The 22802-nt window shown below is 42.1% G+C and overlaps 2 protein-coding genes across 5 annotated transcripts in view; both read left to right on the top strand.

Annotated features, from left to right (window-relative positions):
* GARRE1 (granule associated Rac and RHOG effector 1) overlaps positions 1–22802 on the top strand; it is a 77424-nt gene that overhangs the window by 16675 nt on the left and 37947 nt on the right. For all 4 annotated transcript variants that reach the window (XM_036833074.1, XM_036833076.1, XM_036833075.1 and 1 more), the window contains exon 2: positions 11449–12742. In XM_036833074.1, the coding sequence (XP_036688969.1) occupies positions 12248–12742 (495 nt within the window). In that variant the 5' untranslated portion in view covers positions 11449–12247. The remainder of the gene's footprint in view (positions 1–11448; positions 12743–22802) is intronic.
* LOC118884914 (capZ-interacting protein-like) lies at positions 6885–8280 on the top strand. The gene is given in 4 exon segments (XM_036833078.1): positions 6885–7660; positions 7663–7917; positions 7920–7981; positions 7983–8280. Coding segments are annotated over 4 exon segments (1137 nt in total). The 5' UTR covers positions 6885–6957; the 3' UTR covers positions 8100–8280.

Below are 22802 nucleotides of genomic sequence, written 5' to 3'. Positions count from 1 at the left end.
AGTCAAGATACGGGCGCTATGCGGTCTAGTGCAAGACATTTAGTATCCTGAGATTTTTCTTCCCTCATCTGTAAATTGAAGGGCTTAAATTAGATGATCTTTAAGGGCCTTTTCAGTACTCACATTCCCAGATTTGGGATAGCAGCATTTAAATCCAGATTTCTAATTGAAGTGTGAAAAGGAAACTAAGTCTGGCATTAAAGGTATCTCTGGAAAACTAATTATTTTTAAATTAATTATTTTATTTATTTATTTATTTTTGGCTGCGTTGAATCTTCATTGCTGCGCACGGGCTTGCTCTAGTTGCGGCGAGTGGGGGCTACTCTTTGTTGCTATGAGCGGGCTTCTCCTTGCGGTGGCTTCTCTTGTTGCGGAGCATGGGCTCCAGGTGCACAGGCTTCAGTAGTTGTGGCTCGCGGGCTCTAGAGTGCAGGCTCAGTAGTTGTGGCACACGGACTTAGTTGCTCCGTGGCATGTGGGATCTTCCCAGACCAGAGCTCAAACCCGTGTCCCCTGCATTGGCAGGCGGATTCTTAACCACTGCGCCACCAGGGAAGTCCCGAAAACTTATTTTTTATTACGTACCTTTTGGTGTTAAATGAGAAGTTACATAAGGAAAATGGCAATGAAGTTACATAGGGAAAATAACAGCTTTATTGAGATATAATTCACATACCGTATGTGTTTTAGTATATTTAGAGTTGTGCAACAGTCACCATTATCTAACTTCAGAACCTTGTCATTGCCGCAAAAAGAAACCCTGTACCCATTAGCAGTGATTCTCCATTCCACAAATCTACTTTCTTTTTCTATGGATCTGCCTGTTCTGGGTATTACATATCAGTGGGAGCATATAATATGTGGCTTCTTGTGTCTGGCTTCTTTCACACTTAGCACAATGTTTTCAAAGTTCATCCATGTTTTAGCATGTATCAGTACTTCATTCCTTTATATGTACATAATATATATATTTAATGTTCCGTTGTATAGCAATACCACATTTTGTTTATTCATTCATCAGTTGATAGACATTTGGGTTGTTTCTATTTTTTGACTGTTTTGAATAATGCTGCTGTGAATGTTGATGTATAGAGTTTTGTGTGGATTTATATTTTTCATTTCTCTTGAATATATACATTGGAGTGGAATTGCTGGGTCATGTGCTAACACTATACTTATTTTAAGGAGCTGCCAAACTGTTTTCCAAAGTGCTGTACTATTTTACAATCCTACTAGCAATGTATGAGGGTTCCAATTTTTCCACATTCTCACCAACACTTGTTATTGTTTGTCTTTTCGATTGAAGGAATCATCTTTGATGAAGCAGCTATATGCAAGCTAGTCAGTGAAGAGATATTAATATATATTTTACCTTGTTAAGTTGTTCTTTAAGCATTTGTAATATCCATTGGCATTTTTATAAAAAAATTTCACCATGAGCTTAGCACTAAAATAAAAAGTTTAATGAATAATAACTCCTCAACTTGTTTAGCTTTTACAAATGTTATTTTTTATTTTTAAAATAATGCGTTCTAGAAGGGGAAAAAAAGGAGTGAATGTGATTCACCAAATGTAATTGTTCTCTTAAAGCATAAATTTGTCTTTATAAATTATATACTTCTAAATTGGCACATAGAGTGTACCTTAAGTATATATGCTTGAGCCTTTAAAAATCACAATGAAATCCTGAAAGGTTGTACATTATGGAATTGCTGAATTGTTACATTAAATATACCATGGGTTCAGTACTTAAAGGAACCTCTGTATCTTGTAAGATGGTCAGTAACCCTCTGATTATTTGTTTCATAGATTGATGTTTTTTTATATTATATTTTTAAAAAGAGGAGTATCCCATTATGTTGGGAACACAAGTGTTTCAAGTAGTGTTATATATAGTTGATCCTCACGATTCTCAGATCCTGTATTTGCAGGTTAGCTTACTGGCTAAAATTTATTTGCAACACAAAATCAATACTTGTAGAGCTCTTGTGGTCAGTTGTAGACATGTGCAGAGTGGCAAAAAATTTGAATTGCACAACATGCACACCCCCAGCTGGGGATGAACAGGGTGACGCTCTGCCTTCTCATTTCAGCTCTCAGACTATAAACAAGTATTCTTTTCATAGTCTATTTAGTGCCACATTTTTTGCATTTTTATACTTTTTGTTGGCAGTTTCACTGTTTAAAATGGCCCCTAAGTGTATTGCTGAAGTGCTCTCTAGTGTTCCTAAGCCCAAGAAGGCCGTGAGGTACCTAACAGAGAAAAGACGTGTTAGATGAGTGTCATTCAGGCATGAGTTATAGTGCCATTACCTGTGAGTTCACTGTTAATGAATCAACAGTAAATATTAACTAAGGTGTCTTTAAACAGAAACACACATAAAACAAGGTTATATATTGATTGGTGAAAATGTTTTGACTAGAGGCTCACAGGATCTAGGAGTACTGATTCAGTATTTGCTAATTCAGTGTACATGGCAACTTTTTATAACTGCCTGTAAGTAATGAGAATCAACTATACATGATGAATTGCTTTTCTCTTGTTGCTTTCAAGATTCTTGCTTTGGCTTTAGGCAATTTGATTATAATATGCCTAGGTTGATTTTTTTGCGTTTATCCTACTTGGAGTTTGTTGAGCTTCATAGATGTGTAGATTCATGTGCTTTTTATCAAATTTGAGAAATTTGGGGCCTTTATTTCTTCAAATATTTTTTTTCTGTGCCTTTCTCCCTCTCCTCTTCTGAAAATCCCATTATATGATGCTGGTATGCTTGATGGTGTCCCACGGGTCTCTGAGACTCTTTTCTTTTTTCTTCCTGTTCCCCAGACTGGATAATCTCAATTGGTTAATCTTCAGTGTCATTGATTCCTGTTCAAATCTGCTGTTGAGCCTTTAGTTAATTTTTTTATGTTAGCTGTATTTTTCAACTCCAGAATTTCTATTTGGTTCTGTTTTAAAAATATTTCTCTCTTTTAGTAGTATTCTGGATTTGCTGAGACATCATTCTCATATGTTCCTTTAGTTCTTTTTTTTTTTTTTTTTTATGATTTTACTTTTTTAAAAAAATAGAAGTATAGTTGACTTCCTTTAGTTCTTTAGATATGGTTTCCTTTAGTTCTTTGAACATATTGAAAATAGCTGATTTTAGTCTCTGTCTAGTAAGTCCAACATCTGGGCTTCCTCATCAGTTGTTTCTCTTGTTTGTTTGTTTGTTTGCTTTCCTGTGTAAGGGCCATACTTTCTTGTTTCTTTGCATGTCTTGTTAAGTTTTAATTGAAAACTGAACATTTTTTATGATATAATGTGGCAACTGGAAATCAGATTCTCTTCCCTCTCCAAGTGAGTTCCAAGTCAGATCAAATAGAGATCCTTGCAAGTGGGATCTTCCAGGGAACCTGCAGATAAGTTAGATAATGATAATTTTCTAGGAATGAGACTCTGAAGGAGCTCTAACCTAGTTCTGCTCCCTCCAGTTCTGCTGCCTGCCTTCTGGTTTTCACTGCAAATGCAGCTGTGATTTTTCGAGGTTACCATAGAGTTAGAGAGCAGGGAATGGAACTAGATCAAGTTAAAATGCTACAAAGCTGACTATAGTAGTCCCCCCCTTATCCACAGTTTCATTTTCAGCCGTTTCAGTTACCTGCAGTTAAGTGCAGCCTGAAAACATTAAGTGGAAAATTCCAGAAATAAGTTTTAAATTGCACGCCATTCCGAGTTGCATGATAAAATATCATGCTGTCCTGTTCCATCCCGCCTGGAACATGTATCATCCCTTTGTCCAGTGTATCCACGCTGTATATGCTACCCGAGGTTTCAGGCATCCACTGGGGGTCTTGGAACATATCCTCCATGGATGGGGGTACTACTGTATTCTTACTGAGATTCAGCCATTTCTCTTGAATAAATGCTCCCCAGTTTGCTTCAATCCTGTTAATTTCTAGAGTCTTTAAAAAGTTGATTCTGAGTCATGTACCACAATGTTCATTGCAGCACTATTTACAATAGCCAGGACATGGAAGCAACCTAAGTGTCCATCGACAGATGAATGGATAAAGAAGATGTGGCACATATATACAATGGAATATTACTCACCCATAAAAAGAAACGAAATTGAGTTATTTGTAGTGAGGTGGATGGACCTAGAGTCTGTCATACAGAGTGAAGTAAGTCAGAAAGAGAAAAACAAATACTGTATGCTAACACATATATATGGAATCTAAAAAAAAAAAAAGGTCATGAAGAACCTAGGGGCAGGATGGGAATAAAGACACAGACCTACTAGAGAGTGGACTTGAGGACACGGGGAGGGAGAAGGGTAAGCTGGGACAAAGTGAGAGAGTGGCATGGACATATACACACTACCAAATGTAAAATCGATAGCTAGTGGGAAGCAGCCACATAGCACAGGGAGATCAGCTCGGTGCTTTGTGACCACCTAGAGGGGTGGGATAGGGAGGGTGCGAGGGAGGGAGACACAAGAGGGAAGAGATATGGGGATGTATGTATATGTATAGCTGATTCACTTTGTTATAAAGCAGAAACTAACACACCATTATAAAGCAATTATACTCCAATAAAGATGTTAAAAAAAAAAAAGTTGATTCTGACCAATTTGGCCAGTTTTCTCACTGTTTTTATGGAGGAGAGAATTTTTGGAGGTCCTTACTCTGCCATTTTTTATGACATTACTTCCCTCCCCTTTCTTTTTAGGTTTTTATTTTCATGAATCTGCTGCTTTCTTCTTAGTACTGAAATTACAATTTTGGATTAGATGTGAATCTTAAAGTTTGCCAAGGCTTTTCATCTAGAACTTTTTATTATACCCCAGTTAGTCATGTAAGCATGTACATTTCAGAGTAGTGCGGTGCACATATTCTTGGCCCCGCTGGCTTATTGTAAAGGAGGAAGGAGATTTGATTGAAACCAGCCATCTGGTAGTCTCTGCAGTACTGCCTTCTGGGTTTCCCCTCCCTCATGCTGTTCCACTTGGAATGAAACTTTCCTTACCCAAGCTTCCCTCCTTTTTGTTCTAGTTAATCCTTTGTTTCTTCCTTAAACTTTCACTGAAGAATAACACATAGGAAAGTACACAAATTATAGTAACTATGCTTGATTTTATTATCTCCAAGTAAACACCCAGATAATCACCACCCTGGTTAGTGGGTAGCCACCCACAGAGCTGACCATCTACCCAGTAAATCATTTTTTAGATGTAGCAGATGTTCATCTATTCTAAATAGACATTTCTGGAGGCCAGTAGTATATATTTTTCCCTATTTCTCTCCTTTTTAATTGATATATAATTCTCATACCATAAAATTCACCATTTTAAAGTGTGAAATTCAGTGAGTCTTAGTACATTAACAAAATTGTGCAACCATCACCACCATCTAATTCTAGAATGTCTTCATCACCTCAGAAAGAAACTCTGTATTAATTAATAGTCACTCCCCATTCCCTTCCTCTCCTCAACTCCTGGCAACCACTGATCTACTTTTATCTGTCTCTACGGATTTGCTTTATCTGGATGTTTCATATCAATGGAATCTCACAGTATATGACCTTCTGTTTCTGGCTTCTTTCTCTTACCATAATGTCTTCAAGGTTCAGCCACACTGTAGCATTTATCAATACTTCATTCTTTTTTTTTTTTAATAAATTTATTTATTTGTTTATTTATTTTTGGCTGCATTGGGTATTTGTTGCTGTGCGCGGGCTTTCTCTAGTTGCGGCGAGCAGGGGCCACTCTTTGTTGCGGTGCATGGGCCTCTCGTTGCGGTGGCCTCTCCCATTGCAGAGCACGGGCTCTAGGTGCACGGGCTTCAGTAGTTGTGGCACACGGCCTTAGTTGCTCTGCGGCATGTGGGATCCTCCCGGACTAGGGCTCGAACCCGTGTCCCCTGCATTGGCAGGCGGATTCTTAACCACTGAGCCACCAGGGAAGTCCCACTTCATTCTTTTTTATGGCTGAATAATATGCCATTGTATGGCTATACCACATTTTGTTTATTCATTCATCAGTTGATAGACTTGGGTTGTTCCACTTTGGGGCTATTATGAATAATGATGCTATGGACATTCATGTGCAAGTTTTTATATAAATATATGTTTTCAGTTTTCTTGGGTATATGCTTAAGAGTGGAATTGCTTGGTCTTAATGGCAACTCTCTGTTTAACATTTTTCGGAACTGCCAAACTGCTTTTCACAGTAGCAGCATCATTTCACATTCTCACCAGCAATTTATGAGAGTTCCAGTTTCTCCACATTCTCACCCACACTTATTTTCTGTTTTGTTTTTTGTTTGTTTTTACTGTAGCCATGCCAGCGTGTATGAAGTGGTATCTTACTGTGGTTTATTTGTGTTTCCCTAGTGACTCTCCATGTTGAGCATCCTTTCATTTGCTTATTGGCCAGTTGTATATCTTTCAAGAAATGTCTTTTAGTATCATTTGCCCACCTTTTAATAGGTTATTTGTCATTTTATTGTTGAATTTTAAGAGTTCTTTTTGTATTCTGGATACTAGACCCTTAACAAGATATATGATTTTCCAGTATTTTTGCCCATACTGTGGGTTTTCTTTTCACCTTTATAGTGACCTTTTATGCACAAACGTTTTTAGTTTTGATGAAGTCCAGTTTATCTATTTCTTCTTTTGTTGTTTGTGCTTTAAGATGTCATATCCAGCTCCCCCTCCCCCTCCCCCCTCCCCCCTCTCCTTCCCCCTCTCCTCCCCTCCCTCCTCCCTCCTCCCTCCTCCCTCCTCCCCCCTCCCCTAGCACAGGGCCCGGGCGGCCGGGGCATTCTGCAGCCAGCAAGCCAGGCATGCAGCCGCCCACTTGCGCTGTGCCTGCTGCAGCCAAACCCAGCCCGATGGGAGCCGAGCAGAGAGCAGGGATCACGAGCCCTGGCCAGAGTGAGCGCGTGCAGCCACTGCCGAGTTGGCACCTGGAGGACATGGAGGAAAGGCCGGCAGAGACCAACACCAGTGTGGACGACTCGGCGGCCCCCTCGGTGGCCCAGCTGGCCGAGCGATTCAGGGAGCAGGCAGCCACTGCAAAGGAGACACCAGCCAGTAAACCAACAAGAAGGAAGCTGCCCTGCTCCCTCTCTCTGTTCCTCCCCAGGGTAGAACTGGGCCAGAATGGTGAAGAGAAGTCACCGCCCAATGCAAACCACCCTCCTAAAGTCAAGGTGAAGAGCTCGCCTCTGATCGAGACGCTCCAGGCCAGTTTAGCCTTTGATCCAGCGGCCCTGCTGCCTGGGGCCTCACCCAAGAGTCCCGGACTCAAGGCCATGGTATCACCATTTCACAGCCAGCTTTCTACCCCCAGCAGCCCTGGCGTGTGGTCTCAGGCCAGCGAGCCAGAGGAGGTGCCCGTCAGCTTTGACCAGCCTCCTGAAGGCAGTCATCTGCCCTCTTACAGTAAGGTGCAGACGAGGGGCTCCATAAAAAGGTGCCCTCCCTCCAGGCGATTCAGAAGGCCCCAGTCGGACTGTGGGGACCTGGGGGAGCTCAGGGCCGTGGAGTCCTCCCAGGAGGATGGTGCCAAGGAAGAGAATGGGGACGAGGTGTTCCCAGCCAAGAGCAAGACTCTAGGATCCCCTCCTCTGAGGAGGACGCCCAGCAGGACAGAGAAGCAGGAGGAGAAGGGAAGGGCCTCGGGGTAGCCCAGCAGCACGAAACGGCCATGGGGAACTCCGAGGAGGGGGCCAGCCAGCGTCCAGCCCAAGCCTCCAGCCTAGAGGCAGAGGATGGGTGTGGGAGCCCCACAGAGGAGAAACCGGAAGAGCGGACGGAAGAGCCTACAGAGGTGAAGGAGAGGGTGGCCAGTGAAGAGGAGGAGCCCGGACAGAGGAGCCAAGACACAGAGGGGCTGGAAGAGGGAGCTGTGGGGGAGGAGACCCCCCCACAGCCCATCCTGGAGGAGGGGAGGGCGACCACAGTCCTGAGCAGGGGACCGGCAAGGAAAAGCAAGATGGAGGGGGCCGTCCTCAAGCCAGGCTGTGACCCTGGCACTGGCCATGCCCAGCCGGACACTAGCAGTGAGGTCCCCAAGACAGAGGATAACACCCCTGTCCAGGGCACTAAAAGGTGAAGAAGATCTCATTGTGCCTAGTGATGAAGCTGCTGGAGCCGTGTCCTTGAAGTAGCAGGAGTGATCGTAGTGACAGCAAAGGAAGCCATCGCAGGAGCAGGATGGCGTGAGGGTCTGGAGTCAGCCTGAGGACACAGGGTGCAATTTCCCGACCTCTGCACCATCGGAGACAGAGATTGGATCTGAGGGCCAAGACTTTTATCAACTTGAGTTTGTGTCACTTGATGGACTTGGTTTAAAAAAAAAAAAAAAGAAACGTATTTAAAACAATTTACTATGGTAACATCTCCCCAGGGATACTGGTCAAACTGTGGGGCCCAGATACTGTCCACACCCACCTAACCCTATAGCTGACCTCAGAACTGGACTGGGATTTACCTAATCAGATTGTGTTTATGTAAGGTGATAGCCTTTTTATTGTTCTTAAGTTCTCAAATGTAAGTAAAAACTCATTTCAGGTAGCTAGAAACAAAGTAGTATCACTGGAAATATAAATCCTGTAAGTTACAGAAGACCTTAAATTGTATAGAGACCCTGAGACAACCTTTCAGCTTGGTCCAAATTTGACTGGCCAACCAATTTTGAAAACACTGGACGAGAAGAGATAATTATTGAAACATTAAAAAATATGTGTCTGTTGCAGCAAAAAAAAAAGAGATGTGTCCAAGAAACCATTGCCTAATCTAAGATCACAAAGATTTACACCTATATTTTCTTTCTTTTTTTTTTTAACTTTATTTATTTTATTTATTTACTTTTGGCTGTGTTGGGTCTTTGTTGCTGTGCGCCGGCTTTCTCTAGTTGCGGCGAGCAGGGGCTGCTCTTCGTTGCCGTGTGCATGCTTCTCATTGCAGTGGCTTCTCTTGTTGTGGAGCACAGGTTCTGGTTGCGCGGGCTTTAGTAGTTGTGGCACAAGGTCTCAGTAGTTGTGGCTCACGAGCTCTAGAACACAGGCTCAGTAGTTGTGGCACACGGGCTTAGTTGCTCCATGGCATGTGGGATCTTCCAGGACCAGGGCTTGAACCTGTGTCCCCTGCATTGGCAGGCGGATTCTTAACCACTGCGCCACCAGGGAAGTCCCTGTATTTTCTTATAAAAGCTTTATAGTTTTAGCTCTTACATTGAGGTCTTTGATCCATTTTGAGTTAATTTTTGTTTATGATATAAGATAGGGGTTCATATTCTTTTTTTTTTTTTTTTTTTTTTTGCATGTGGATATCTAGTTGTCCCATCACCATTTACTGAAAAGACTGTTCTTTCCCAACTGAATGGTTTTGGCACCCTTGTCTAAAATCAGTTGACCATAGAGGTATGGGTTTATTCTAAACTCTCAACTGCGTTCCACTGATACATATATGTCATTTCTTACGCCAGTGCTCTGCTGTCTTTATTACTATAGCTTTACAGTACGTTTTCAAATTAGGAAGTGTGAGTCCTCCAACATATTTTTTTCAATATTCGTTTGGTCGTCTTGGGTCCCTTGCATTTCCATATGCCTTTTAGGATCAGCTTGCCTATTACCGTAAAAAAGGTAGTTCAAGTTTTGATAGAGATTGCATTGAATTTGTAGATGAATTTGGTGAAGTATATTTTTAAGTATTACAAGTTTCATTTACATAAACTTTGGAAGCATGTAAAGCAGAAAAAAGTTTAATGTTTATGGTGACTTTTAAAAAATTAGTAAGTATATGGGTCTTACTTGACCTTCTAGGATCATCTGGCAGAGGAATGAGGGTGAACTCTCAGAGCCAGGGGCACCAGTGTACAACACAGAACAAAGGAAGGTTCTCCTCAGGGTTGCTCAAGACACTCACTATGGCCAATTCAAGGTGATGGTTTTCCTTCACAGACCACACAGTTTCTGTGTGAGCAGACTTCCGTCCTTCAGCACTCCTGCTGAGTGCTTCTTTTGTACGTTGGAATTTGTACAGCCACATTGATAACAATGGAGCACTTGGGTAGGAATAGATATGATTGCCTTATTGTAATGAATTTTAAAAATGAACATTTGGGAACAGATTTCTTACATATAGCTGTTTGATATCTTGTTTCTTGAAAAGGTTATGAGAGTTTTTAAGAGTCAAGATTCTCTTGAACACAGAGCTACAAATGGTGGCTGGTTTAGTTGGATTTATATGCTAGCTGGGTTAGGATTGCTATACTTTTAGAGTATATGTTTGTATCCATAGCACTTTTCTCATCTCTTGCTCTTATAACCTGCCTGCCTTCCTGTGTTCTAATGCAATTGTAGAACCGTAAAGGAGTGATGAGTGATAAGGTATGACATATTTATTTTTATCTATCAAAAAAGGAAAATGGAAAGAAAGCCTAGTTATCAATAAGTAAACCAAACTATATACAGACATCATGTATATTGAAGTTTAATATAGACTACATGTATCATTCAATAAAACATATTTGAACTGTTGTTATGTTTGGAAGAACAGATAGTTTAGGCAAGTGTAAACCTAGTTGTAGCTGTGTAGGAAGAATCACATTACTCTACTATTGTAGGTTCAGAAACTGCAACCAGAGGTGTTCAGACCTTGCTGTTTACACCTATCCAGAGCCAGGGGTTCTATAGAAGCTTCCCCAGGGTGTAAGAACCTGCACACCCTCCGAGGCGTCCTTTCAAACATCTGGAGGGGAAATTGGTACCTGGGTGAGGATGAGAAGCATCCTGTCTACAAACCTGCCAGCCACTTACCTCTCCAGGCTCTGTCTTTCTGTATGCTGCACTTCAGCCCAGATGGGTATCCTGAACAGACTTTAAGCCATCCTGCTTCAGGGCCTTTGCTGTGGTGGTCCTTTCATCTGGTGAACCCCAGCCATCCCTTTTGCACTTATCAAAACCTATCCTACAATCAAGGCCTAGCTCCGAGTAACATTTTCTTCATAACAACCTTCCTGATTTCTCTCAGTCTTTGTTCATTGCTCCATTTCCAAATCCCCCTTAAGGTTTTGTGAGTGCTTACTTGTCAACAGCCCTCACCTAATCTGTGTACTCTTCTAATCCTCTTGTGGATTTGTGAGCTCTTTGAGGAGGAAACACAAACATGAGTCCAGGCCCTGCTTGATGTGTCACTTGTCAGCCTGAGTTTTGGAGTGGTTAGTGGGGAATCAAACTTTTTGTTGCATTATTTTTGTACTACAACTTGAGGAATTTTCTAACAGTCGTCATATCATAGTTCCACTCTCACTATTGTATCTGCTTTTATAAGGTTTTTATATAGTTTCTTATTCATTTGGAGCACACCTTTGTGGATAATAGCATTTCAGGAGTTAATGTTCCAGAATTACTCATTGTCTTGTAACTTTCCTAACTCTGTCTTATTTTTCCCCCTTACAGGAAATGACTTAGAAGCCTTACAAATACATCTGTGCATTCTTGCTTCAGACTTTACAATTGAGGGCCAACCCAGTCTGGAAGCACCTCTTATTAATGTTATAAGGAAACTGCTACCTCAGCAAACAAAAGAAAAGAAGGAGAGGACTTATAATAAATGCTATTTTTTTTTTAAAAAACCCTTGTTTTCAGAAAATATTAAAGGAAATTTTTCGCATTGAGAAGACACTTTACAGGTAAATGGATTTGGCAGGCAGGCTCTGTCAAAATTCTGCAGAGATTTGATCTTCCTTACTGAGGACTTAGTGTGAAGTAATTCTGTACTGCTTTTTAAATTGCTGTTGATCAGCTTGTGGGTTTTGGGGTTCTAACTTTTCTGGTATATTGGAGATACATTATATTACATTATATTACATTTTTTAAAGTTAAGTTATTTTTCTGCCATTGTAAATACAAGTATCAAAATATTCTTGCAAAGCAATTCTAGGTAAACATTTTTCTCAGCAAGCATATCTTTTTATTAAGCGAGTGGAATGCTAACATTTCTTATATAGCATTTTGGACACACTTTTATTTTTTGTCAGAGGTCCTGCCTACACTGAAAATATTAATTATATAAACCTGTTGTCCTTTTCACAACTACATTGGATCACATGGTCACCTGCCTCATGGAAATGCCTTTTTTAAAACTTAGATTTGCAGAACTCCACTATTTTTATACCTAGCTACAGTTTTAGGGGGGAAAAAAAAGGAATCAGGACCCTGACCCTCTCGCAGTCACTGGGACAGTTCCCCTTCCCGCATGTATTGCTGCAGTGCCCAGGACAGTAAAATGGACTACAAGCGGCGCTTCCTGCTTGGCGGGTCCAAGCAGAAGGTGCAGCAGCACCAGCAGTACCCAATGCCTGAGCTCGGCCGAGCACTGAGTGCTCCCCTGGCATCTACGGCCACCACCGCCCCCCTGGGCAGTCTGACTGCTGCAGGCAGCTGCCACCATGCCATGCCCCACTCCACTCCCATTGCTGACATCCAGCAGGGCATCTCCAAATACCTGGACGCCCTCAACGTCTTCTGCCGTGCCAGTACTTTCCTCACAGATCTCTTCAGCACTGTGTTCAGGAACTCTCACTATTCCAAGGCAGCCATGCAACTCAAAGATGTGCAGGAGCACGTCATGGAAGCAGCCAGTCGGCTGACTTCAGCCATAAAGCCCGAGATCGCCAAGATGCTGATGGAACTTAGTGCCGGGGCTGCAAACTTTACAGATCAGAAGGAATTCAGTCTCCAGGACATTGAGGTAGAGTATCTTCTGTGTCATACTTGGGTAGGAAAATGTATTCCAGAGGTAAGTGAGAATGTTTGTCTTAGTTTTTTCTCAAATCACTGAAATGATGGTCTTCGTCCTCTTTCCATTGATACCCTGTCCTTGTAAAAAATTTTTGCATGCCAGGTTCTGAATTGCTTTCATTTCAAGTTAAGTAAGATAGAAGATTATTAAACTAACAAATCAGCCTATGTTTTATATTCTTTACATTTTCAAGTTGGAACTTAATTTCCAAATAACATTACTGTTAAAGTACATAGTAGGGACTGAGAATTCTAAATATGATTATGAAGATTTCTTTGTGAATTGTCATTATATAGAACCATTGGTTTAATATAGAAAGTTCTACACATGTTTACAGGATAAGTTATTTTTTCAGTTCTAAATTTACATCTGTTTATATTTGGATGCATTTGATTCTTATTCAGTACATTTCTTAGGGTCTTTGGTAATCAAAATGAAATATTCTCCCTTTTTCAGGACTCTACGTTAGAGTGTAAGATTGGAATACAAATTTCATTCAGAATAAAGATGATGTTTTTCCTTCCTTCGTTTAGGAAATAATTTATTAAACTGTCATCTGTTAAATTAACTTCACTGCTAGATTTTTTAAATTATTTTCACCTGCTCAGAGAGTTCTTCTGAGTTTGATTTTTCCATGTGTCCTTGTACGTTTTAGCAGCACATTAGAGGTTAGGTTTCTGGATGCTAGGAGGGAGAATGTTCCTTTCCCCATCCTGGGGTTGTGTTTGATTTTAGGAAATCACTAGTCTTCTGAACTAAATCTGATGATTGTGGTAACTGAATAAGCTAACTTACACTGTTGTGGGTTTAGGGGGAAAAAAAGTTAGGCTATTAAGTATTATGACTCATTTTTTATTGTGTTTAAAAGGCATATTGTGATTTTGAAGGCATTTATAAGAGGAATTTAAAACTATTTTTGTTTTTATTTATTTATTTTTGGCTGCTTGGGTCTTTGTTGCTGCGCGCAGGCTTTCTCTAGTTGCGGTGAACGGGGGCTACTTTTCATTGCGGTGCGCAGGCTTTTCATTGTGGTGGCTTCTCTTGTTGTGGAGCACAGGCTCTAGGCGCGCGGGCTTCAGTAGTTGTAGCACGCAGGCTCAGTAGTTGTGGCTTGTGGGCTCTAGAGTGCAGGCTCGGTAGTTGTGGCGCATGGGCTTAGTTGCTCCACAGCATGTGGGATCTTCCTCGACCAGGGCTCGAACCTGTGTCGCCTGAATTGACAGGCGGATTCTTAACCACTGAGCCACCAGAGAAGCCCAGAAACTATTTTTGAAAAGACACAATAGTCTTGGTGTATATCAGGTGTTAGGCATCATCAAACTTTTTCTGTAGAGGGCAAATTGTAAGTAAATTTTAAGCTTCGTGGACCACATGTGTCTCTTTCACATTCTTCTTTGTTTTTTTTAAATAACCCTTTAAGAATGCGGAAACCAGTTTTACCTTGTAGACCTGTCTGTTGGACTGTATTTGGCCCATGAGTTATAGTTTGCTGAATCTGCTGGTATAAATGTATAATATCCTCCTTGGCTTATTCTATTTTGAACCTATCCAAGTTTATTTTTATTTTCTGATTTTTTCTATGATCACATCATATATTCAGAGAAATTATGATTTTGAAGTATTTTTAAAATGGCTTGTCATAGTTTAAAGTAGTTTTTAAATTACACATGTAAATCACATATAAAGCGTATTTTTAAAAAACGTACTTCTCAAAAGAAATTCAAGCAGTGAAACTTAAAACTACTGTTCTACTGTCCCATCCCATTCCTTTTCCCAGAGGAGACCACTGTTAACTGGTTGGTTTGTGCCATTCCAGACTACTGTGTGTATAGGCACAGATGTACAGCTTTGACTTTTGTTTGTTTTATGTGAAGAACCATGTTCAGCCCGCAGGATGCTTGGTCACTGCTGTGCAGAGATGTGGCAGCAGAGCAGTTAGGGCCTCTGCCCTCTCAGAATGTGCTGAGCAATATTAGACCCAAGCTGTTTCAGCTCCCATCCTGCAATGACACAAGCACCTTTAGCTTTATTTAGAATGTCAGGCAAGAATGGTTTGAAAATGAGGCCAAAGCCTGTTATTTTAACCTGAACGTTACTGGGCTCTTCTTCAGTCCATGCCTCCAGGTGCTGGAGGAGACAGAGCTAGGCCTGTTTGCCCTCCAACCCTGTAGGGCAAGTGCCCTTGTTCCCCAGGTCAGAACAGCTAGAGAAGGATGAACCAACCCTGAGGAGTTGGGTTTAGTAAAGCCACTGGGCACAGTAGCACCTACCTTGTCCTTTCTGCTTTCCTGGGACCAGCATGGACCATTTGAGCTGAGAAGGGGAAATATTTCTTATTGTTGTGTTTTGGAATTTTGGCTTGACTTTCCCCATTGAAATGCGATTAGGATAGCTGGAATACTACCATGTTTTTGTATATAATGGGCTAAACAGGCTTTCAGAGGCTAAACTGGAAACTAAGTGCTGTTGATGGGTTTTAGAATATAGTGTATTCTAGGTTTCAAACTGCTGACTTATAAGTAAATCCTAAAATGTGATTGTGAAATGTAGGCCTGCAGACTTAACATTTTGCTCTTTCCACAGAACAGTATTTGTTGTTTCTGGAATTTATGTACTGACGTGGTCTCTCTCTCAGGATATTCACCAACTCAGATGGAATAGCTGGGCATTTGGGGTTTTTTTTTTCCTGTTGGTTTTTTAAAGATTTTATCAGCAAGGCCCAGAGAAGCTCTTTAGCATTCATCCTTGGGGAAAGAAGTCTGTGGCCTAACACTGATGAACTTGACTGGCTAGACAAGGACCTCTGCTCAAGAGCTTAGCCCAGGACTGCGGTTGAGAAAAGCCCTGAATTCAGTATTCAAACGCTTGACCATTTGAAACGTAAGACAAAGTACCAGTTCCACTGTCCCACCCCTGAAGGTAGCCAAAGCGTGCTTCTAATGCTCCCTTACTTGCAGCCAGGTTTCGGATATGCTCATTGATTGACAGATCCTGGTGCCTGTGTCTCGGAACTGCAGTTGCCAACTGTGTGCTCTGGGGCAGGCAGGGTGTACATGAGTCCTGTCCTGTCTATACTCAGCAGTGACTTTGCCCCTTACCCCGGGTGGTTCAACCTCATAATCTCTCTGTTAGAGAAATAAGTTGTGAGTAGAAAGTGACTCTGCTTTTTTTTTTTTATAAAGGTGTTGTATTTATTTTTTAATTATCTACATTTTTAAATTTTTATTTTATTTATTTTTTTGGCTGTGACGGGTCTTAGCTGCAGCATGCGGGATCTTTCTTTGCGGCACATGAGCTTCTCTCTAGTTGTGGCGTGCAGGTTTTCTCTCTCCAGGGCACGTGGGCTCTAGTTTGCAGCATGTGGGCTCTCTTGTTGAGGCACGCGAACTCAGTAGTTGTGGCACGCAGGCTTAGTTGCCCCGCAGCATGTGGGATCTTAGTTCCCCGACCAGGGATCGAACCCGTGTCCCCTGCATTGGAAGGCAGCTTCTTTACCACTGGACCACCAGCAGAGCCCCGACTCTGCTTCTTATTGTCTGTATGGCCTTGAGCAAATCTTCTAACATCTCTAAGCCTCAGTCTGCCCATCTACAAAATGGAATTACCACCCACCTTCCAGAGTTCTGGTGAAGATCAGAAGCGATTAGTGTGTGTGAAACACTGTACCCAGTTAGTTGTCATCACCATCACTTATTATTATTGCTTCCAACATGGCTTGAAAAGTGTTATTAGTCCTTCTCTGCAGTACAGGGCACAATTATGTACAGAGCCAACAAAAGAGAGAAATATACAGCAGATTAGTCTCACTGGAACCCTTTTAGGTGGAAAAAGTTGCCACTCCTAGAACATTTGCTCTGCTCATTTCTTTCCTGGTTCTTGAGGTGAGCACCTCCCTTTCCCTTCTGTGTTATTTTCTCTTTTCGTGTTGTAAGGTGGCAGCAGTATTACCTTGCCTGATGTAGAAACTGCCAGGACGTTTCCAGCGTGAAAGCCCTAGGGGACCTCTTGTACTAATAGTCACTGCTCTATTTCCCTTGCACCTAGAATGGGGGTACATAGGGAAGGAAGTGGAGTGGGGGATGTCTTGGAGTCCACTTGCTGTAGCTAGGAATCTTTGAGCAAGCCAGTTGATAGTTTAGGTGGGATTTTCCCCCCTTTGGACTTATAGAAAATGTATAGTTTACATTGTTGTAAATGTTGTCTAAAATGTTGTCTAAAATGAGAAATATGATCTTAATCAAGTGCTTCATGGGGATTCCTTTGTGTAAGTCTCGAACTGCCAGTCCAGCCAAAATGTGAACTCAGGAAAAATATGGTTTCCCATATTGAATTTGTTCATTATACAAAGCTTTGACACCCCACAACATTTTTTAGAGGTAGACTATATGGGACCTGATGTTTCTATCTTTTCTTTTCAAGTCTAGGGGCATCTCCATTGGTGTGTTAATTCTAATGTTCCTGTAACATGCCAGGCTACATGAATTGAGTGGCTGTGAGTTCTCTTTGATTTTATCTACTTCAATTTTATTTGTCCTAGAAATCTGGTATCCTAACTAAGGATCATTTGCAAGTAAAACATGTAGTTCATATTAAAGAAGTATAGACAACCCCATAATTAGGTTTTCTATTTATTAGAAAATCAAAGATGTCAACTTCTTTTTATAAACATCTATCACGTGTCTTAAATAAAATTACTTTTTCAGTGCAAATGTAAATAAAAGAATCAAATTGACTTGTGGTTTATGCGTTCATTCCACAGATATTTATTGCACACTTTGTGCCAGGGACTGTTCCAGGCACAGAGGATACAGCGGTGAGCAAGACAGAAATTCCTCCCTTCACATAGATAGATGAAGGCTGTGATCTTAGATAAGATAGTTAGAAAAGGCATCACTGAGAACATGATATGTGAGTAAAGAACTGAAGGAGATGAAGGAGTAGGCCCCAATAATAACGAGGAAAAGAGGATTCCAGGCAGAGGGGACAGCTAGTGCAAAGTTCCTGAGGCAGGAGCAAACTTGAGTGTTTGAAGAGCAGTGAGGGCCTATTGTGGCTGAAACAGTGAGCAAAACAGAGACACTAGGTGTGAGGTCATACAGGTAAAGAGGTCATCCTCTGAAGGGAAGGTGAAGGGAGGGCAGCAAGATGAAGTGATGACACTTCTCCCCTTGCTTTCTTCACCCCGTGTCAGCTCTGGGGCTCCAGTTTCACCTCGGGGCCTCAGTGTTGGTACAGGGTTCCCAAGAGTTGTATAGCTGATTCACTTTGCTGTATAGTAGAAACTAACATAATATTGTAAAGCAACTATACTCCAATAAAAATTATTTTTTAAAAAAAATGATAAGTTGGGAACTTTGAACATGTACTGTGTCCTGGTCAATTGGGATTTGCTTCAAAACATTCCAGCAGAAAAAGGTGGAGTTGGGGAGAAGGATGAAAAAAACATGGCAAAATGTTGATAGTTACTGAAGCTTTTTGATGGGTTCATGGGGGTTTGTTATATTCTGTTTTTGTGTATATTGGGACATTTTCCAAGTTTAAAAAAAGGGAGAGAGAAACTTTCGACCACATGATAGAAGTAATGTATCAGGAACACCCAATAAATGATTCCATTTCATAAGTGATTTGTGCGTGTGAAGTGGTCTTCTAACAGAAAGGGAAGTATTTAGGAAAACTCCTCTGTTTTCTGTCTGCTCACAGAATACTGCACCTCTGGCATTCTGGTCATAAGTTTGTTGGCGGGGTTTTTTCCCATACCAAGCAATTCTGGATCAGTTCTGACATTTTTTACCTGGAGTTAGCATCAGATCCCACAGGTAAGGGCTCAGTCCCACTAGACTGCACCCCCACCCTGCCCCCTTAGACAGCAGTTACAAGTCCAGGGTGTTACCTATGTTTCTTACCAACTGGCTACAAATCAGAAGTCCCGATGACCACCCCACAGGTTTGATTACTTTATTAGAGCAGCTCACAGAACTCAGAAAAACATTTTACTTACTAGATTATAAAAGGATGTAACTCAGCAACAGCCAGATGAAAGATATGCATAAAGCAAGGTATGTGGGAAGTGGTGTGGGCTTCCATGCCCTCTCCAGGCGTGCTGCCCTCCCAGCACCTCCACCTGTTCTTTAACCCAGAAGCTCTCTGAACCCCGTCCTTTGGGTTTTTTCGAGCCTTCATTAAACAGGTGTGGTTGATTAAATCTTTGGCCATTGGTGATTGATTCTGTCTCCAGCCTCTTCCCCTTTCAGAGGGGTTGGTCTGAAAGTTTCAAACCTGGTTCCCCTGGCAACCAGCCCGCATCCTTAGGAGCTTTCCAAAAGTCACCTCGTTGACATAAACTCAGGTATGGTTGAAAGAGGCTTGTTATGTATAACAAAAGATACTTTCTCTCTCTTATCACTTAGAAAATTCCAAGGGTTTTTAGGAGCTGTGTGCCAGGAACCTTGGAAGAATACCAAAATATATATTTATTATAAATCACAATATCACAGAGAGTGTCATTGAGTAAGGTATAGTGATGAGAAGAAAGGCAGGTGCTTTTCAGAAAAATGAAGAAAATAAAAGTGAATCAAGGAAGAAAATGAGAACAGAGAAAAGAAACCTTTGAAGGCAGGACCCCAGCAGCAGGTAGGAGTCAGGGAAAGAATGCTGTGCTCGTAATTTTGGTGACTAAAATGGCAATGTTGCTTCCTTTTAGGAGAATGTGATTTAACATTTCATAGTTACTAAAAAGTCTTGAGTGAATGTAAGGAAAAATGAGGTTTGATGGGCAAATTAGAATGAAACAGAAATAAAACAGTTCATGGAATGTAATTTAACATAGGACTACCTTTCCTGAATTACTTCCTATTCTAAATTTTTTTTTTTAAAGGTAAAGCTATTTTAATTAATTAATTATTTATTTATTTATTTATGGCTGTGTTGGGTCTTCGTTTCTGTGCGAGGGCTTTCTCTGGTTGCGGCAAGCGGGGGCCACTCTTCATCGCGGTGCGCGGGCCTCTCACTATCGTGGCCTCTCTTGTTGCGGAGCACAGGCTCCAGACGCGCAGGCTCAGTAGTTGTGGCTCACAGGCCTAGTTGCTCCGCGGCATGTGGGATCTTCCCAGACCAGGGCTCAAACCCATGTCCCCTGCATTGGCAGGCAGATTCTCAATCACTGCGCCACCAGGGAAGCCCCCTATTCTAAATTTTTATGGTTACTGGTCAGCTTCTGAGATTTCACAGAATTGGATAATAGCCTGTTTTGGCAGCCTCCTCATCTTTACAGATCAGGAATCTGAGTGTCTGTAAAGACGACATTTGCCTGAAATCTTTCTGGGCCCAACATACACAGGGATTGTGTCCTTTACCTCTCCACTGTTCCAGGCCAGTGCAGTCTTTGTGCCAAGGGATTTGTTTTCAGTGTCCATCCCTCCAAGAGACTGGCCTTTCTGACCTAGCTAATGCCGAAGGGCCCAGACATGGGAAAGTAAAGGAACCGCTGTGAGTCCTTGCTCACTCCCAATCCTTTCTAAGGCCCCACTAGCTCCTGGAGGAGGCTTCAGTCACCTGGCCTGCTTTCTTCTTCACGTAGCTGCTACCACCCACCCTCCAAGGTAAAATACAGATGAGCTGGCTGCAAGCTGGCAAAGATGAATGAGGACTATCAAAAGCATCTGCAGAGACATGGATGGACCTAGAGTCTGTCATACAGAGTGAAGTAAGTCAGAAAGAGAAAAAACAAATATCGTATATTAACGCATATATGTGGAATCTAGAAAAATGGTACAGATGAACCGGTTTGCAAGGCAGAAATAGAGACAGATGTAGAAAACAAATGTACGGACACCACAGAGGGAAAGCAGGGGGTGGGGGGATGGTGGGGGGATGAACTGGGAGATTGGGATTGACATATATACACTAATATGTATAAAATAGATAACTAATAAGAACCTGCTGTATAAAAAATAAATTAATTAGAAAGAAAAAGAGGGCTTCCCTGGTGGCACAGTGGTTAAGAATCTGCCTGCCAATGCAGGGGACACGGGTTCGAGCCCTGGTCCGGGAAGATCCCACATGCCGCGGAGCAACTAAGCCCGTGCGCCCCAACTACTGAGCCTGTGCTCTAGAGCCCACGAGCCACGACTACTGAGCCCACATGCCACAACTACTGAAGCCCACGTGCCTAGAGCCCGTGCTCCACGACAAGAGAAGCCACTGCAATGAGAAGCCCACGCACCACAACCAAGAGTAGCACCTGCTTGCTGCAACTAGAGAAAGCCCACACACAGCAATGAAGACCCAACACAGCCAAAAATAATAAAACAAATTAAAAAAAAATAAAAACCTTCTGTATAGTGCAGGGAACTCTATCTACTCAATACTCTGTAATGACCTATATGGGAATAGAATCTGAGAAAGAGCAGATATATGTATATGTATAACTGATTCACTTTGCTATACAGCAGAAACTAACACAACATTGTAAATCAACTATACTCCAATAAAAATTAATGTAAAAAAAAAAGAAAAAGCACTCTAGGCCTGATGGGCAAGACAGATAAATAAGTAGACTGTGACCATAGGTGTGAGCAGTGCTGTGATGCAGATGGAAAATAGCCTCAGACCTGCCTGTGGGCTCAGTGTCCCCCCACCCAGCTCACTGTGAGGGGACCCAGCCCCCACACTGGAACCGCCTACCTAACCTGTGAGAGAACCTGGTAGGCCCTGATAAGAGTTTAGATTTTATACAGAGTGAGATGGGATTTTTTTCAGGGGGATTTTTTTTTTAATTTATTTTTGTCTGCGTTGGGTCTTTGTTGCTGCACGTGGGCTTTCTCTACTTACGGCGAGCGGGGGCTACTCTTGGTTGTGGTGCGCGGGCTTCTCATTGCAGTGGCTTCTGTTGTTGCGGAGCACGGGCTCTAGACGCACGGGCTTCAGTAGTTGCGGTGTGTGGGCTTAGAAGTTGTGCCGCGCGGGCTCTAGAGCACAGGCTCAGTAGTTGTGGCACATGGGCTTAGTTGCTCCACGGCATGTGGGATCTTCGCGGACCAGGGCTCGAACCCATGTCCCCTGCATTGGCAGGCAGAGTTAACCACTGCGCCACCAGGGAAGTCCTAAAGGGGGATTTTGACTGATATGAATTGATCTGTTTTTTTTTTTAAAAATGCTGTGGCTACAAGTGACAGAAACCAAACTCAGAACAGCTTAAACAACAATAAAAGCAAAAAGAAGCTGGTAGTTACATAGTACTTATGCTATACGCTGTTCTGAGACTGTACACATTAACTCACTGAATTCTGTTAATAACCTTGTAAGTTAGGTACTATTCATATTCCCATTTTATTGACGAAGAGACAGGTGTGGAGAGGTTAAACAGCTTATCAAAAGCTTCATGGCAGATCCAGACTTTAGACCCAGGCAGTCTGACTCTATAATAGAGTACCAATTCTTGACCGTAGCACTGTACTGCCTCTCAACAAAACAATGTATTGACTCCATGAAACCGAAGAAAGTTAGCTCTTTGGGCATGGCTGGATCCAGGGGCTCACACAGTGCTGAACAGACTCAGACTGTCTCCATGCCAGAGTGGCCAACAACTCAGCAGAAAGAGCACCTCTGCTTTCCCCCAGGTTCTGACAAAATTCTAGAACTCAGTCTGGTTGGCTTGGCTTGGGTCACTTGCCTGTCCTTGGACCTTGTGGCCAGAAAGGTTAAACTAACGCACCGACTGGTCAGGCCTGACTTGTGCGCCCACTCCTGGGGCTGGGGTACCACCAGACTGAGAGTGCAGGGGGAGTGGTTCCCTGAGGGCTGCTTCCAAAGGCACGGGACTAGATGTTGGGGAGGCCACGCTGCAAATACCAGCTGGTGCGTGTCAAAGGATGTGATGGGGAACATATTTATGATCCTGGATACACCTGCTAAATTGTTTTGTTTTCAGGATCTTAGCAGTTTATTATGTCTTCTATGAGGCCTTTTGTTATGTCTCTTAGTAAAGTTCCATAATTTCCTTTCTAGTGGC

This window comes from Balaenoptera musculus, chromosome 19 (assembly GCF_009873245.2).
Source record: "Balaenoptera musculus isolate JJ_BM4_2016_0621 chromosome 19, mBalMus1.pri.v3, whole genome shotgun sequence".
In the NCBI taxonomy this organism is placed as follows: Eukaryota; Metazoa; Chordata; class Mammalia; order Artiodactyla; family Balaenopteridae; genus Balaenoptera; species Balaenoptera musculus.
This window is presented reverse-complemented; position numbering and strand designations above follow the sequence as displayed.